General features: G+C 45.7%; 1 protein-coding gene across 3 annotated transcripts in view; it reads left to right on the top strand.

Annotated features, from left to right (window-relative positions):
• The window catches only part of MARCHF6 (membrane associated ring-CH-type finger 6), a 590605-nt gene that overhangs the window by 462731 nt on the left and 108771 nt on the right, over nucleotides 1–19103 (top strand). For all 3 annotated transcript variants that reach the window (XM_033929823.1, XM_033929822.1, XM_033929821.1), the window contains 2 exons: nucleotides 6388–6569; nucleotides 17068–17202. In XM_033929823.1, coding sequence (XP_033785714.1) covers nucleotides 6388–6569; nucleotides 17068–17202 — 317 coding nt within the window. The remainder of the gene's footprint in view (nucleotides 1–6387; nucleotides 6570–17067; nucleotides 17203–19103) is intronic.

The raw sequence follows: 19103 nt of genomic DNA on the forward strand, positions 1-19103 counted from the left end.
GGCGTGCCGCGACCTCCAGGCTTTAGACTTGGAGCGCCTGCATCTTAATTTGCAGCTTCTCCAACAGAGATATTTTGAGTTTTCTAACAAAGCTAGTCGGCTGGTTGCCCACTGTCTGAAGGTGCGACAGATGCGTAATCAGATTCTCTCGATCACGGCGGCCTCTGGGGAGCTATTGCAGAAAGAGGATGCTATTCGGGCTCGTTTCGCGGAGTTTTACTCCCATCTTTATACTCCAGAGGCTCCCAGGGCCTCGCAGGATCTGGACGCCTATTTAAATTCGGTGGCACTGCCCAAGATTGCTGGTGAAGATGTGGTACGGTTGGACCGTCCTCTCACGCTGATTTAGGCTCGTGGAGCGCTACGCTTGATGAAACTGGGTAAATCGCCCGGGATGGATGGATTCACTGTTCGGTACTATAAACTAGAGAATGACACGGTGAAAAAATTGGTCCCCGTCACCGCCCCGTCCCCGTCTCACCATCCCCGTCCCCGTCTCACCATCCCCGTCACCGCCCCGTCCCCGTCTCACCATCCTCTTCACCGCCCCGTCACCGCCACTGCCACCCCATTCACCGCCCCGTCACCGCCACTGCAATCCCATTCACTTTTCTTTATTTACGTATAAAGGAAACATTCTTTAAAACTTTAAAACTTAGTTAAATATTAGTTAATAACTATACAAAAACAAAACACGCAGAGAAAAAATTAATTAATAAAAATTCTCAAAACTGACACATTTTGATCACTAAATTTAAAATAGTTATTTTTCATACAGTTTTTCAATCACTAATCTTCCACCACCCCTGGGGCTAGCAATGCAAAAACAAACACGACATGTACTTTAAATGTACCTAATCGCGGCAAAGATCTCCCTGCCGTGATTAGCATAGTGACCGCGGCTACGGCTGCAAGTCTCCCCTCCCCCCAGCGATCACGGCAGGAGGGCACCCAACCCCTCCTGTAGACCCCCCCCACGGCCCTCCCGACAATCGCAGCAGAAGGGTACCCAACCCCTCCTGCCGGTCCTCCCAATGGCCTCCCCTAAGATCGCCGGCAGGAGGGTACCCAACCCCTCCTGCTTGACCCCCCCCCAACGAACCCTCCCACCCCGGAACCCCCTTAGTCTTACTTTCCAAGTTGGACCGGACGGCTCCTCACACGTATGGCCAGCAGCCTTGCCTCCGTCCAAATGAGGCGGGCCCGCCCCTACCCTGCCCAACCCACAGGATCCTAGGGCCTGATTGGTCTAGGCACCTAAAGCCACTCCCGCTATAGGAGGGGCCTTAGGTGCTTGGGCCAATCAGGCCCTAGGATCCTGTGGGTTAGGCAGGGGAGGGGAGGGGCGGGCCCGCCTCATTTGGACGGAGGCAGGCCTGCTGGCCAGACGAGCGAGGAGCTGTCCGGTCCAACTTGGAAAGTAAGACTAAGGGGGTTCCGGGGTGGGAGGGTTCGTTGGGGGGGGGGGGTCCAGCAGGAGGGGTTGGGTACCCTCCTGCCGGCGATCTTAGGGGAGGCCATTGGGAGGCAGGGGAGGGGAGGGGCGGGCCCGCCTCATTTGGACGGAGGCAGGCCTGCTGGCCAGACGAGCGAGGAGCTGTCCGGTCCAACTTGGAAAGTAAGACTAAGGGGGTTCCGGGGTGGGAGGGTTCGTTGGGGGGGAGGTCCAGCAGGAGGGGTTGGGTACCCTCCTGCCGGCGATCTTAGGGGAGGCCATTGGGAGGCAGGGGAGGGGAGGGGCGGGCCCGCCTCATTTGGACGGAGGCAGGCCTGCTGGCCAGACGAGCGAGGAGCTGTCCGGTCCAACTTGGAAAGTAAGACTAAGGGGGTTCCGGGGTGGGAGGGTTCGTTGGGGGGGGGGTCCAGCAGGAGGGGTTGGGTACCCTCCTGCCGGCGATCTTAGGGGAGGCCATTGGGAGGACCGGCAGGAGGGGTTGGGTACCCTTCTGCTGCGATTGGCAGGAAGGGTTGATCTGACAAATGAGGAGCACGGTGAAACACAGGTAAATAGCGGTTCCTAGAAGGGGGTACATTGGCCCGCGGGGACAAACCTGTTCACCGTTTCCGCGGTCGGTGAATGGCCTTGTCCCCGTCACCGCAGCGACTGCTAGTTTTCTTCCCCGTTTTCGGCGGTGACCCGCGGCTTAAATGCGGTGGCTGCGGGTAAACCGTCACCGTGTCATTCTCTACTATAAACGCTTTCAGGATCTTTTGCTGCCTCCTTTGTTACGCTTTCTTAATTCTCTGCAAGATGATAGTGTTCTCCCCTACTTCATGCGCTTGGCGGGGGTTACGCTGCTGGCTAAAGAGGGAAAGGACCCCCTTCAATGTGCTTCCTATAGGCCGATCTCGCTGCTGGGGGTTGACACTAAGATCTTCACGCGAATTTTGGCGGATAGACTAATGAGTTGGGTTCCCCGGTTGATCCATCCTGATCAGTCGGGGTTTGTAGTGGGAAGACAGGTGGGCGATAACACTCGTCGGGTCTATAACTTGTTTGAACGGGCCAGGAGGGGTGCATGGGATACGGTGTTTCTATCTGTCGATGCTGAGAAGGCTTTCGATAGGGTCTCCTGGCCTTTTTTGTTTCGGGTCTTAGATTCTGTGGGTTTGGGTCCGCGCATGCGAGATTGGATTCGGGTCCTCTATACTTGCCCTCTTAGTTGTGTTAAGGTTAATGGGGGGTATTCGGAGACTTTTTCTTTAGCTCGGGGAACTCGACAGGGATGTCCTCTCTCCCCGCTTCTTTTTGCCCTGACGGTAGAGCCCTTGGCTCAGCGGGTGCGGATGAACCGGGATATCAAAGGGGTTACGGTGCCGGGAGGGGATTATAAGTTGACCCTGTTCGCGGATGACCTTCTGTTTACGGTGGAGGAGCCTGAGAGTTCTCTGCCTGCAATATTGCGGGAGTTGGAAGATTTCGGTCAGGTGTCGGGGTTTCGTGTTAACGTGGGTAAATCGGAGCTTCTCAATATTAATTTGACTGGAGAGTAAGTGTCTTATCTCAGAGACCGATTTCCGTTTCAGTGGGTCCAGCATTCTCTACGTTATCTGGGGGTTTATTTTGGACCGCCGGGAGTGGCACTTTATGATCTTAATTTCCCTCCGCTCTTTCGGCGTATTCACCAGGATTTGCTTGGCTGGAAAGATCAGTACTTTTCTTGGTTGGGCAGGGTGGCTGTTGTGAAGATGATGATCTTACCCCGTCTCTTGTTCTTGTTTCAGGTGTTGCCGCTATGGGTGAGCAGGAGGGTGTTGGAGGGGGTTCAAAGGCATCTTTTTGATTTCATATGGGCGGGCAGGAGACCCAGGGTAAGCAGGAAGGTCTTATATTTGGGGCGGAGTGATGGGGGACTGGGGGTACCCAACGTGGTGAAATACTACCAGGCTGCTCAGTTGCGTGCCCTTCTAGAGTGGCAGACGCAAGTACCGAAACCGTGGGTGGAGATAGAGCAAAGTTTAAATGATGGAGTGCCCTTGATGCATCGGCCATGGCTGCCGGGCAGGGTGCGACTAGGGGGTGAGGTGCCTTCAATTGGAACTTCTTTGAGGGTTTGGAATCAGACCAGAGGGGGCTTATTGCAGGGCAGGCGCCATTCCTGGTATACCCCGTTGAGACATAATCCAGATTTTTTACCGGGCATGGAAGGGGGAGTATTTGCTGCTTGGGAGGCTACTGGTTTGGTATGTGTGGGACAACTATGGGATCCGATTTTGGGCCGTATTCGACCCTTTGCAGAGCTCCGGGGTAGGTTTGACTGGGGGGTCCGGGATTTGTTTCCTTACCTCCAAGTTATTCACTATATTCGGACTTTGGGTCTCCTGGGGGATTTGAGGGGGGGCAAGACCCCCTTCGAGGAGTTGTTGGGTCCAGTACTCCAGAAGGGAGTTCTGGCTGTTATCTATAGGTGTCTTAATCATAGGGAGGCCCCACATCCCTACATGAGGGCTTGGGAAGGTGATTGGGGGGCTCCTATTTCGTGGGACACTTGGGGGAATATCTGGACAGAAGTTTCCTCGGCAGGCATATCTGCTTTGCTGATTGAGAATGGTTATAAAGTCCTCTTTCGCTGGTACTATACTCCTCAGGCTGTGGCACGTTGGCAGGGGGGTGCAAGTGCACTATGTTGGCGGGGTTGTGGGGAGGTGGGTACCTACCTTCATATGTGGTGGCAGTGTGGGCGGGTGCGTGGGTTCTGGAAGGAGGTTTTTTCTAGGGTGTCCCAGATCCTTGATATCCAGATCCCGGAGAGTTGGCGACATGCTCTATTGTATTGGCATCAATTAGATCTGGCCTGGGGAGATTCTATGTTTTGTAAGCTGGCATTCACTGCGGCCAGGTTGGCTTTGGCCTCCTTGTGGAATCAAGCGCTCTCTCCCACCTGGGATATGGTGGAGCAGCGCTTGCTTTCATGGCAACTTCTTTACCACTTAACGGCTTTGCGGCATGGCAAACAACATGGCTATGCTCGCATTTGGCGTAGATTTCGAGCTTCTGTGGAGGTTGGAGGTAGGGGCGGACCGGGGATTTGAGCTACATTTGAGGCTGAACTGGGTAGGCGGGGATGTGGGGGATTTCATATTCCTATTCCTCTATTATTTTCTGCTGTGTATGGGCTTTGATGGTTCTCAACCTTTTTTAAATATTGTGGGTATTGAGTTTTGTCCCTGGGGGGAGGGTGGGGGGGTGGGGGCTATTGTGGTGTGTTGTTGCTTGATCATAGGGATTGCACATGTTACTTGGTTTGCAGCTCTTTGAGTGTTTTCTAGAATGTTGCACATTGTGCCTTGTTTTATTTATTGCTGCTGCATCTACTATGTATACTTTATGTTGTGTGTATATCTTAATAAAAGCTTTATTTAAAAAAAAAAAAGAAAAAAGACCATTTAAACTAAATAATTTATGGAGCATGTATGTTTGGGCAGACTGGATGTACCATTCGGGTCTTCATCTGCCGTTATTTACTATGTTGTTAAGTTACTATAAATTCACTATAAACCACTCAATGAATCAACCTCAGTTTACCAAGTAGCATAGATACCTTTGACAAAGAGAGATGATCTGCCCTGCAAATAGGGCTGCTCCATCTGAGAAGGCTTTTCTGAATGGCCTTCTGCAGTCTCAACTCAATCCTGATAATTACCACCATCACTTTCTGATACTGCAGCTATCAGTTACGAGGGAGGTGCAATCTGTGCTCCTTGGGTGAGAGCATAACCTTTCCAGCCAAAGAGAACGGCAAGTTTTCTGTCTTTTGGCAGTTCCTCCAACTGGCTTCCTTGTAGAGTAGGATGCCTGAACTCCAGTGTACAGAAGAATCAATTAGACCAATCTTCAGGGTCATGGTTGAGGAGGATGGGCTTGGCAGCCTGAGAACTCCTGCTTTCTCATGGTCTCAACAGGTAATTTTATGTAATAAAAAATAGTTGACAAAGTTCAGTACTTCATAGCAGAGCCATCATCTTGCTCCTTTCCCAATGCATTTAACTTTCTTATCTGTGTATCATTCATTTAGTGTTTATTATGAATGCATTTCCTAATTGGACTCAGGACAGCCACTAAAACATTTCAAATAAAGGATAACATTTTTAGTAGAACAAATTAATTTCATAAATTCATACTCTTCTTTTTAATGTCACTTTTTCTTTCCTTACTGGTAGAATTGGTGTGAACAGGTTAATCTAATTTAAATTGGTACTTTTAACCTGCTTTATCTATGAAGGTCCAAAGTGTTTGCAAATTACACAATAGCATTAGTACATCAAATTTCTAATATAAAATTTCACACAGATTACATCTCAACATGCCATTTAATTTTCTTGCTTTTTTTTTCTTTGAGGGCAAACCTTCATGTTGTTACTTTGAGGAGCTGATGATTTGGTTATCTGTGTAGAAGAGTTTCTATTTAAGTAGAATTGGATTACTACATATATTTTGACACAAATCATTTGTTACAGGTACCAAGGTTCATCTTCCTCTAAGTGAGGAGAATCTAAAAAGTTCAAGAAGACATATTGATGATAGATGTGAACCCTGTGGAACCCCACAGGATGATTGCCAAGCATCCGATAGTTCTTCCTTTATCTTCAACACATCTATGGTTAATCAAAAATTTTTTGAACCAATCCAATGCTAATCCCTTAACACCTATATTTCAAGTTTACAAAACAAAGTATGGGTTAAAATTAAGACTTGTAGGTTTTGAAGCAAGCATAGATATTTACATATTATTTTTAATATTAAGTTTGCAGAATGTTCAAGTGTTGCTGATTGTGTTCATTCCCAGATTGGGAGAACTGATATTTTTCTTTTTTTATGTTAAATTATAGTAAGTACTTTTCCGTTGATGTACAGATTAATGAAAAGACATGTGTTTTCCTTTTCAGTGTTTGCTGGTCGATGGTTAATGTCATTTTGGACGGGAACTGCTAAAATCCATGAACTATATACTGCTGCTTGTGGATTATATGTATGTTGGTTAACTATTCGTGCAGTAACAGTGCTGGTGGCTTGGATGCCACAAGGTCGTACAGTGATTTTTCTAAAGGTTAAAGAGTGGACTCTCATGGTAAGTTCTGTACAGAATGCCTATTGTGTAGTTGAAAGAAGTATTGTATACTGATGGTACATGTGCTGTAATCTGAGTTGAATTCCTTCAACTTTATTTTTCTCCAGTACTGAGTGTCTCTAAATTGTACTGAGAAAACATAACACCTTGCATTATTTTTTTCTATCCGCACTAAATTGAGGGCTCATGATTTTTGTTTGACTTGCTGTCAAAACTGCTTAAATTCTCAGCAGTTTGCCTTGCTACTGTAACCATTTATATTTTTGTATTGTCTAGTCTCTTTTTGGTCCCAGGTTCAGGCCTTGGAGGCAGTGAGAAGTAAATTAGCAAGACGACAACCAGGTGGTGCAGAAAAAGTACATAGGAATATGCTTTTACAAATATAGAGCATAAAGTGGATTTACAGCTTCTTCTGTAGAGGGGTGTATATCTGGGTGTGGATGTATGAGAGAACAGAGCATAAAGAGCCCTGTGTCCTGCCTGAATGAATTGTGTGTATCTGAATGGTGGGTATATAGGTTTGAAGAGGCAGAGTGGTAGGGAAGGGAGCAAGAAAGAAAGGAAGGGGGATGAGAGAGATCAGATCAAGGTGCTACAGCCTTTCTTTATAGATTTGAGTTTGTTCTAAAAATAGTGTCTTCCTCTGTCACAATTTTGTATTTGTTTGAAACAATGGCCCTTAATTGACAAGGGGGTGTGACTCTTGTGGAGACCTGATGGATGAAGTCATTCTGTCTGGAACCCTTTGTTCTACTCAAGCACCTGTCATTATGTATTAATACATAATACCTGTCATTATGTATTAATGGCAGGAGCCATTAAGTCTATCTGCAGACATTCCCAGGGTCAGATTGTTTAATATAATTTCCCAGAATCCTTTGCTTGCACTCTTGATATGGCAGCAAAGAGTAATGTAATGCTGACAGCTACTTTTCTATTTTCTGCATTACTTTTCCTGCCCAACATCGGCTTGCGGCTCAGTTCTTCATTTTCTGTGGAGCAAAGAAGTTGTATCTGAACTTGATCCATACGCGTTGCCTTCCTGTCAATGTTTTTTTTCTCTTTTTTTCCCTTCGGCTTGTTTATTTCTTTTTCTTTTTATTGTTGCTCGTATTTCCTTTAATTTTTCTTCTTTTTTAGTCAAATTTTCGACTCCCAAAATTTGTCTCATTGGGCCTTTTGCCTGGTTGGCCTTCGGGCTTTCATCTTTGAGGAATCTCTCGGCATTCACAACCATTGCATTTTTTGATTTTGCGCCCAAGATTTTTCCTTTCATATCAAACTAATCTAAACAGGCTTATATACCGCATCTTCTCTATAACAGTAGAGCTCAGCACGGTTTACAAGACCTAGGAGGTGCAAGAAGTGCTCTTATTGTCAATGGGAAGAGCAAATGCAAGCAAAGGTGACGGACTGGTGTTCCACAGAACAAAGTGGAGCGCAAGTCTTAGGATGTCCAGGAAATATTATTTATTCAAAGAAGAGAGATGCTGGCTAGAAAGAAGTGATTGAAGACAAGATGATTAAAGCAGAAACAACAAAAGATAGAAAATGATTTTTTTGTCAATAAATAAAATTATTATTATGATATCTGGTTTTATTTAATGTTAGTAGCTAGTTTAAACCAACTCCTAAAAACATGGTTCTTGAAAATAAATTTGGCTCTCAAAAGAAATCTTAATCGTTGTACTGCTAATCTTTGACTCTTTTAACTAATGAGTTTGCCTACCACTGTCCTAGGATAAAGCACAATTACTTACCATAACAGGTGTTATCCGGGGACAGCAGACAGATATTCTCACAATCCTTCTACCTCCCCTGGTTGGCTTCTTAGCTGGCTTATCAAACTGAGGAGCTGCGCGCCTACGTTGGGCGGAAAGATATTCGTGCATGCGTAGTGCGGGCGGTTCACAAACTTTAAGTTCTTAAAGTGACAATACATTTTTAAACCTGTCTGTACCAGGGCTTCATGGATAACGTCACCCACATGTGAGAATATCTGCCTGCACACTTAACCATGGCTGACCACACAAACTTACTAATGAAGAAATGCTTTTACAAGCTGTGGAAGCTAAGGACTATCAAAAAATACTTTGGCACAACATCCTTTAGGTTACTGGTGCAGTCGCTGATCCTATCTATCCTGGACTACTGCAACATCGTCTACCTGGGTATCCCACAAAAAACAGTAAAAAAATTGAGATTAGTACAGAACACTGCGGTTCGCTTAATCTTCGGACTGAGAAAAAAAGACCACTTTAGCCCCTATTACAAAAAATTACACTGTCTACCAATGGAAGCGCGAATACTGTTCAAATTTGCTTGTATCTGTTTCAAACAAGTCTAGGGTCTAGCACCTTCCTACCTGAAAACACACTTCATTCTACACAACCCCACACAAACAACCAGAAACAAAAACATCTTTGCATACCCAAAGATCACAGGCTGCAAATACAAATCCTTCCTGGACAGAACCTTCATGTACCAAGCAAACATACAGTAATCCTGGCTGGGAAACTGCATAAATGAAGCCAAACAGCACCACAATGCATTCCGAAAATCAATTAAAACCACTCTATTCGACAAATTTATTGCCTAAACAGATGTTATTTCCCCGCTGCAATCCCTGATGAAATCTCTCAGGTAACTCCAACCTCTCATATATTCCTTCCCCATGTAACTCCAATCTCTTATGTAACATTTCTCTTCATTCATTCTGTAATTCGTTGATTGTCCAGCCTTCTTTCAATGTGAACCACCTAGTAGTCATTTGATTATCGCAGTATAGAAAAATAAAGTTATTATTATTATTGCTGTTCCCGGATAATGCCTGTTACAGTAAGTAATTGTGCTTTACCTGTAGCAGGTGTTCTCAGAGGACAGCAAGACAGGCATCCTTATAACCATCCCACCTATAACCATCCCACCTCCCCTGGGAGTTGAATTCTTTTCCATTTATTTTATATTAATGAGTGTCCAGCACTGAAATGTTGGGCAAGAAGGAATTTGCACATACCTAGTGGGGCTGTTGCTAAAATCTTAAATCTATAGAGTGCTGAATTGCATCCACACCATTGGGATGACATCACTCAGATGTAAGGATGCCTGTCTTGCTGTCCTCGGAGAACACCTGCTATAGGTAAATAACTTTGTTTTTCCACATTACTCAGCTATAGATGTCTCCAACCTGGGATTGGAAGCCTGCAGAGAAGGGATTCACACAAGGGGTCTTTGGTCTGCTTGAGGAAAAGTGCCATATCAATTCTCAAATGGAGGACAGTTTTGATTATTGTAAGGGTTTTAAGAGGACAGAATGTTTTTAGCTTTCCAAATAAAGCTCATTTCAAGCCTCTGAACTCAATTTATTATGTTGGGACACTTGATTTGAAGATCATATTTTGGTGACAGTTACTTGAGTCTACAGAGCCAATTGAGTACCAGACCCTAATTGCTGGTCCACCTTCTACAAAATTTGATCATCTACAGATTTATCCTAAGTTCGTGCCTAATGATTTTTCCTGAGCCACATATCCACAAAGGTAAAAACCTCTATTTTCATTTTAGACTTTCAAGTTAGCCTTAACCTGTGGGCTGAAGTTCATGGAAAGTTCATTCAGAATTTTACTTCGTTTGACCCAAAAAGACTTAGGATTGCTGCAACAAATTTGAAGGGTGGATGCTGCTGTGGGTGTGCATCCTAAAGGTTCTTTTGGGATAATTTTAGTTAAAACATTTTAATTGGGCTCTAAGGGACTGTGTATGAGGATCTGCCTGTGTGATATTGACTGCATATACAGTGGTACCTTGGTTTACAAGTGCACCGGTTTGCGAGTGTTTTGCAAGATGAGCAAAACATTTATAAAATCGGTGCCTCGGAAACTGAGCATGGCTTGATTTACGAGCACCCCCCCCCCCCCCCCCGCAATCCGGCACCCCCCCTGCAATCCGGCACCCCCCTGCCTCAAACCGGCACCCCCCGCCACGATCCGACCCCCCGACACAATTGGGTACTCCCCCGCCACGATCCGACCCCCCCCCCGACACGATTGGGCACCCCCCGACACGATCCGACCCCCCTCCGACACAATTGGGCACCCCCCCCCCCCCGCCACTTCTTACCCTCATCTGGGCACTCTTGAAGATCGGCCCTCATCTGCTGGGCCTTGAGCATCTGAGCATGCTCAAGGCCCAGCAGACGAGGAGTCCGATCTTCTAGAGTGCCCAGATGAGGGTAAGAAGCGGCGGGGGGGGGCCCAATTGTGTCGGGGGGATGTCGGATCGTGGCGGGGGGGGGGTCGGATCGTGGCGGGGGGGTGCCGGATCGAGGCAGGGGGGGTGCCGGATCACAGGGGGGGTTGCCTGATCGCAGGGGGGGGCCTTCGAGGGGAGCAATGCCGGTTCTCGGGGGGGGGGGGGAACGCATCAAAGCGAGTTTCCATTATTTCCTATGGGGAAACTCGCTTTGATAAACGAGCATTTTGGATTACGAGCATGCTCCTGGAACGGATTATACTCGTAATCCAAGGTACTACTGTATATTGAAACTGCACTGTATCCTATCTGTACAGCATCCCAATCCTCCTTGCCGTATCCCATTCCCTAAACTATACTACACCATTCTTCTTGTAACTCCTCTAGAAATGTTTTTCTTCTCGTAGAAGTCTCTTTGTAATCATCCTGGAAATGTCCAGATGTCTTTTTTGTAATCCGCCCAGAACTGCAAGGTTGAGGCGGAATAGAAATCAGTAATGTAATGTAATGCGGCCAGTGACCGCCATGCAGTTTCTTATATATTCATGCTGTGTTCTTTTGGATCTGCTGGTATTCGTCCCTGGTCTGCAGCGGCCACAAGAAATTTTGCTTGGTGATTGCAAGTCCTGATGGTTTCTGCACCCTTCTTCTGACCCTGATTCCCCTCTTGTGTCCATCTCCCAGGCTTTGTTGGAGTTCCAGAGGGTTTGTCCTTCCTTGCTCTACAATTTTGGAGTTTGCTACCAGAACTCAACATAATTAGTGAAGTTGAGATGGATGTACTGCTCTGTTGGACTGAAATGAAACTTGGATCTAATAACATACTGGAGTTTATCTTGTATCTTCTTTTGTTTTATTTTGCTGAGTTTGTTTCAGTTCTGCTTTTAATTTTTTACCTTTATTTCTCTTATTTTTTGCCTTGATACTGATATTTATATATTATATTGTTAGATTTCTATTTTATCTTTTTTCTTGCAAAGTAACTATATTTGATTTTTCTTGGATCTTTGGGCTCTTTGTTACTAATGTTCTGAGAACTTTTTCTCTGGAGTATCCTCTTCCTTCTTTCTATATATCTTTGTTATATATGTGATGTTTTCTCTTAGGTATTATAGTTAGATTGGGAGACCATTTGGGACAGAGAGGGTAGTTCGAGGTGCCTAATGTATGAGTATTAATATTGTAAACTGCTTATTGTACTCATGGGGAGAGGGACCTTGGGGTGATAGTGTCCGAAGATCTAAAGGCGAAAAAACAGTGTGACAAGGCAGTGGCTGCTGCCAGAAGGGTGCTGGGCTGTATAAAGAGAGGCGTAGCCAGTAGAAGGAAGAAGGTGTTGATGCCCCTGTACAGGTCATTGGTAAGGCCCCACTTGGAGTATTGTGTGGCGAAGGACGTAAGAAGACTTGAAGCGGTCCAGAGGAGGGCGACGAAAATGATAGGAGGTTTGTGCCAGAAGACATATGAGGAGAGACTGGAAGCCCTGAATATGTATACCCTAGAGGAAAAGGAGGGACAGGGGAGATATGATTCAGACGTTCAAGTACTTGAAGGGTATTAACGTAGAACAAAATCTTTTCCAGAGAAAGGAAAATGGTAAAACCAGAGGACATAATTTGAGGTTGAGGGGTGGTAGATTCAAGAGCAATGTTAGGAGAGGGTGGTGGATGCCTGGAATGCGCTCCCAAGAGAGGTGGTAGAGAGGAAAACAGTGACTGAGTTCAAAAAAGCGAGGGATGAACACAGAGGATCAAGAATCAGAAAATAATATTAAATATTGAACTAAGGCCAGTACTGGGCAGATATGCACGGTCTGTATATGGCAGTTTGGGGAAGGATGGGCTGGAGAGGGCTTCAATGGCTGGGAGGGTTTAGATGGGCTAGAGTAGGTTTTAACTGAGATTTTGGCAGTTGGACCCCAAGCACAGTACCAGGTAGAGCTTTGGATTCTTGCCCAGAAATAGCTAAGAAGAAAAAATTTAAATTGAATCAGGTTGGGCAGACTGGATGGACCATTCGGGTCTTTATCTGCCATCATCTACTATGTTACTATGTACAAGCGGTATATCAAATGCAATAAATCCAATCCAATAAAGATAGAGCAATGACAACTTAATGCCAAACTGAGACTGACCTTCGTAGAGAAGATTTGCAAAGGCGAAACATGGAATTCAGTTTACATATTACATTACATTATTACTTAGTCACCGATAGTCTATCCTGCAGGATCTCTTGGACAGAACTCGACCATCCCCATTGAGGCCCATTTGTTTTAGATCTTATTGTTTGAAGAACAATAAAACAAGTCCTTGTTCATTTGTCAGTATGTGCTTCATTTATCTCTTTTTTTCTAGTGCAATAGGTGACAGGAGGGTTATTTCCCTTTAGCCGCATTCAGCAGAAGGAATCCACTCCAGATTTTTTACTCTGCCTCTATAGTACTTCACTGGGCCGTTTAGCTCCCTCTACAGTTCTTTCCTTATGCATGCATGACTGCAGATGTATGTGTTCTGCTTTCCCCATTTTTTTATTTTTAATTCGATGTAATTTTGTTCCCTTTTCAGGTATTTTGATGCTTGGAACAATTTTGAAGCTCTGCCTGCTTGAAAATTCACAGACTTCTGTCTGTAGTGAACAGACCTATCCCACTGGGTACCTGTTAGCCAGCCTGCATAGTTTTCTCCGGAGTTCAGGGCTGTCCCTGAGGTGGCCTCACCTTCTGTTAATCAGGGGTCAAGTGCAGACTGTTAGGCACCCTTAGGAGGCTTGGTGGTGTCTCGCAGGGTACTGGCTGCATCGTCACACCTCTGCCCGTACTGGTGCACATCAGTTGGTACACAGGGTGGAAGTGTAGTCATACATAAGAATCTGACTGGCAGTCCGAAGATCAGCTTTCCTGAACCATTCCCAGCATTGTGGCAGTGAATTTTCTCATTCGGCTTTTGTGAGAGAGCTGAATGCAGGCTGCAGCAGTGATCCTATGGACTTTTCCTCCAGGAAATTGTCCAAACATTTCTTGAAACCAGCTACGCTATCCAGTCTTACCACATGTGGCGCAGCTGGGGGGTGCCGTAGTGTCCAGCTTAGCCTCTCCCCTGTTGAAGAAGGTGACCAAACGCTCAGCTAGCCCTGTGGGGTTGGCCTTTGTGGTTTTCAGAACACGATACAGCTAGTAATTCCGTCCGCAGCTTCAGAAACGTTCAGTTTAGCATCTTAATGTGACCATGCCCCAGGAGCCGGACACCTTTTCAGAATTTTGAAATTTTTACACTCTGGATTTCGGACCTATGTGTTCTCCCACTGCACAGTTCCAATCTGCCTACATGGTGTCTCTCAGTGGCATCACTCCTTTGGACACGTCCTAGATTCATTCTGACACTATGCTTGTGCTGCCTGACCCTGATCTGGGAATCCGGATGCAGATGATTTACTTGCTGACCCCTTATTTATAGGTGCAGCACTTCCTGGGGCGAGAGATCAGTGACTGTGTGCTGGATCTGTGGATTCCTTTGGGGTTTTGAGAGCCTGAAAATGTTCTCAAGAGACTGCGCCAGACCTTCTTTCTGAATCTTTACAGAAAGTCCTTTTGGTCACTCAGCTCAGTCCACTTCTTCCTCCTGGCTTTGTAGTGTGTACTGGCAGTCTGCTACCTTCCCCATGCTTAGTCTTTAACTATTAAACTCCCCCATATGTTTCGGGATATATTCCAAACTCAGATTTCACAGGGACAATTCTACTAATGAGACAGGCACTACTGCTCCCAGAGAAGATGCTGCAAAGTAAGAGTGACAGTACACTGCTTTAGTTCTGACCCACAGGGAGACACCATGAAGGCATCAATGATGGAAACAACCAAAGAAGCAGACCTTGCAAAGAATTGTAGTCTTTATTGAAATTTAAAAACTCCCTGGGCCAGCTATTTTTATGCCTGGGAGCTTTTAAATTTCAGTAAAGACTGCTGTTCTTTGCAAAGTCTGCTTCTTTGGTTGTTTCCATCCCTGATGCCTTCATGGTGTCTCCCTGTGGGCCAGAACTAAAGCAGTGTGCTGTCACTCTTACTTTGCAGCATCTTCTCTGGGAGTGGTAGAATAGTCCGGGAGATGTTTACATTTTGCTGGCTTATGTTGTAAGTAGATGGCAAGGGATCTCCCAGCCGCGATTAATATAGCGCCGCAAGTCTCGCCCCCCCCCCCCCCCGCCCCACCCCCGAACGAATGAGGCAAGATGGTGCCCAACTCCTCCTGCTGGGAGAGCCCTCCCACGCGTGGAACCCCCTCCTCCCCAGACCGCTCCTCCCACTAACCTTGAAATGTTGGCCGTACAGGTCTTCCCACAGTCCAGCCGGCAGTCCTACCTCTGTTGAAATGATGCAGGCACACCCCTCTCCGATACAGGTCTACCCACAGTCCAGCCAGCAGTCCTACCTCTGTCAAAATGATGCAGGCCCGCCCCTCTCCGGACCATCCCACAAGATCCTAAGGCCTGATTGGCCCAGGCGCCTGGGCCAATCAGGAGGGGTGGGGCACCCTCCTGCCACCTTGATCTTTGGGGTGGGGGGGGAAGACTGGCAGCCGCAGCTGCTATACTTATCACGGCAGGGAGATCCCTTGCTGCAATAAGTATAGTGGCTGAACATAAGCAATGCCTCTGCTGGGTCAGACCTGGGGTCCATCGTGCCCAGCAGCCCGCTCACGCGGCGGCCCAACAGGTCCAGGACCTGTGCAGTGATCCTCTATTTATACCCTTCTATCCTCCTTTCCAGCATGAAATTGTCCAATCCTTTCTTAAACCCCAATACTGTACTCTGCCTTATTACATCCTCTGGAAGCGCATTCCAGGTGTCCACCACACGCTGGGTAAAGAAGAACTTCCTAGCATTTGTTTTGAATCTGTCCCCTTTCAGTTTTTCCTAATGCCCTCTTGTTCTTATATTTTTTGAAAGTTTGAAGAATCTGTCCCTCTACTCTCTCTATGCCCCTCATGATCTTATAAGTCCCTATCATATCCCCTCTAAGTCTCCTCTTCTCCAGGGAAAAGAGACCCAGTTTCTCCAATCTCTCAGCATATGAAAGGTTTTCCATACCTTTTATCAGACGTGTTGCTCTCCTCTGAACCCTCTCGAGTAACGCCATATCCTTCTTAAGGTATGGCAACCAATATTGGACGCAGTATTCCAGATGCGGGCGCACCATCACCCGATACAGCGGCAGGATAACTTCTTTCGTCCTGGTTGTAATACCCTTCTTGATTATACCTAGCATTCTATTCGCTCTCTTAGCGGCTGCTGCGCACTGTGCCGTCGGCTTCATTGTCATGTCCACCATTACCCCCAAGTCCCTTTCTTGGGTACTCTCATTCACTAACATCCCTCCCATCGTATTGTTGTACCTCAGGTTTCTGCTTCCCATTTCTCAACGTTGAACTTCATCTGCCATCTCGTTGCCCATTCCCCTAGTTTGTTCAAGTCCCTTTGCAATTCTTCACAGTCCTCTTTAGTCCTAGCTCCACTAAATAGTTTGGTGTCCGCAAATTTTATTGTCTCACACTTCGTCCCTGTTTCTAGATCATTTATGAATATATTAAATACCAGCGGCCCGAGCACCAAGCCCTGCGGACCACCACTCGTGACCCTCCTCCAGTCTGAGTAGTGGCCCTTCACCCCTACCCTCTGTTTCCTACCCGCCAACCAGTTTCTGATCCATCTATGTACATCTTCATCCACCCCATGGTTCTTCAGTTTCCGGAGTAGATGCTCGTGAGGCACCTTGTCAAAGGCTTTTTGGAAATCCAAGTATATGATGTCTATGGGGTCCCCTCTGTCCATCTGTTTGTTAATTCCTTTGAAGAAGTGCAATAAGTTAGTTAGGCACGATCTCCCCCTGCAGAAACCATGTTGGCTTGTTTTCAGAAGTTTGTTTCTTTCCAAATGTTCATCGATGTTTTCTTTTATCAGTGCTTCCGCCACAGTAACCCAGTGCTGCGTCCACAGTAACCCAGTTCTGTAACTGGCGGTTACAGAATCGGGCTTATTTTAGGTGGGTGTAGGCCCGATTCAGTATAGGACACCCATCCTGGGCGTCCTATACAGAATCTGGGCCTTAGTGTGTTAGATATTTGGAGGAACTTTTTGGGTTTTATTTTATGCATGCATCGTAGTTTAATCTTTGGAGTTTATATATAATATATATATATATTTGCTGGATTGCTTTTGAAGTATTTATGTAGAAACATTTTTGTTTTTAATTAGATAATGAAGACGCTCATAGTAGCTGTCCTTCTGGCTGGAGTTGTACCACTTCTGCTTGGGCTGCTGTTTGAACTGGTGATTGTTGCTCCACTAAGGGTACCATTGGATCAAACACCTTTATTTTACCCTTGGCAGGTAAGTTAATAACTCCTCTGCATTGGGATGTTAGAATTCACCACTCGTGCAATATACGATGTGGTATTTTTTTCTTCAAATATGAGTATCTTTAATTATCCTAGGACAAGCAGACAGCATATTCTCACATATAAGTGTCGTTATCCATGGAGCCCAATATGGACAGTGGTAAAGTGTACTCGCACTTTAAGCTTTAGCGAAGCGTCGAGACTGCCCGCACCGCACACACACACACATGTGCCTTCCTGCTGAATGTCAGCTCGTGACTCTCAGTTCTTCGTTTTCCGCGAAGCAAAGAAGTTGTATCTGGACTCTGTCCATAAGAGTGCCTTTGACTCATTTAATTATTCTACTTTATTATTTTTACTAGTATTTAATTTCATTTTGATTTTTCATTGATTTTTTTTTTTCCCAACTTCCCCCCAAATTGCCTCAGTTGGGCCTTTCGCCTGTTCAGCCTCCGGGCTCTGAACATTGACTAATCTCTCGGCACTTTCAGCCATTGTGTTTTTTTATTTTGCCACTAAGATTTTTCCTCTGATGTCAAAGCCTTCCAGTGGGATCAAGAAGTGCTCTCATCTCGCTCACTGATCCATAAAACTGGTGCATTCAGTTTCATGGGCCGGAACATTGGGTGGACTCTTGTACCTACTGTCTTACGTTGCAAAAACACTCTTAAGGCTCAACGCCTTCAACAGGAAAAGATTTTTGGAGCAGCCATGGCTTCTGAGAATAAACCTGTGCTGGCGGTATTGGCATTGACACCTCCCTCAATGTCAGACTCAGTTCTTGCATTGGGTAAACCTGCTATAAAGCATTGCCATCTAAGACTCGGTCCGGTATGGTGAGGGCGGATAATTAGGCCTCCCTTCCTCCTCACTGCACTGGACTCTGGCGCCATGTCTTGCCTGCCTGGCCTCTTTCAGCTGTTAGAACCTGCCGCCATAGTTCCTTTTGCTGCAGAGAAACATCTTTTAAGTCCTTTGAAACAGACTTTCCTTTTATTTTTAAAATAACTTTAAAATTTTTATTTTTGCTAATTGTGAAATGACAAAAAGTTTTCTAGTTTAAAGTTTATCAATTGACTGCTGCTTACATTTTGTTTGTCTTATTTGCCAGTCAAAATATTTTTACCAGTGATGCTTTGGGGATGTGAAAATTAACACAGTTTTAGTATATATGTAAAAGCTACACTTCTGTGGGAATTCTGTGCAATGTACAATTCTACATTGGCCTTGCTCTTAACAAAGGCAACAGAGGAGCCAGATGCCCCAACCTGCTCTTCAGCTAAAACTTAGGGTAGGGTTTTGATTGCCCTTATTGATAACATAATCAGCATTCCGTCCATGCCAAATAACCTTCCAGTAGGAGGGAGGTTGAATTATTTAAACTGTTGGTCCCTTATAATCTATCCATTGTGTTCTAAAAATCAATGTTCCACAGATACAGAATTTGCCTTTAAGCACCAGTTTTCTCACCAAGGATAAGAACATAAGAAATGTCTGCACCGGATCAGACCTGGGGTCCATCCAGTCCGGTGGTCCGCACACGCGGAGGCTCAGCCAGGCATACCTGGGCGAATACCTTAATCATTTGTATCCCTCAATGTATCCCGCAAGAAGATGTGCGTTCAATTTTACCTTAAATCCTAAAATGGTGGTTTCCTCCACCACATCCTCTGGGAGAGAGTGCCAGACGTTCACCACCTGCTGTGTGAAGCAGAACTTTCTGACATTTGTCATGGCCTTGATATCTGGTTAAACTCTCAGAATCAGGGAATTACATGCCCAAGAGCTCTCTTCCCTCTTTAAATGCCAGTGTAGTTGACCATGGAAAGAAGGCAGGGATTTTGCACTTTGTATTTACTGTTCCTATTGAAAATAGAGATGCTGTCCCAAACA

This window comes from Geotrypetes seraphini, chromosome 2 (genome assembly GCF_902459505.1).
Source record: "Geotrypetes seraphini chromosome 2, aGeoSer1.1, whole genome shotgun sequence".
In the NCBI taxonomy this organism is placed as follows: domain Eukaryota; kingdom Metazoa; phylum Chordata; class Amphibia; order Gymnophiona; family Dermophiidae; genus Geotrypetes; species Geotrypetes seraphini.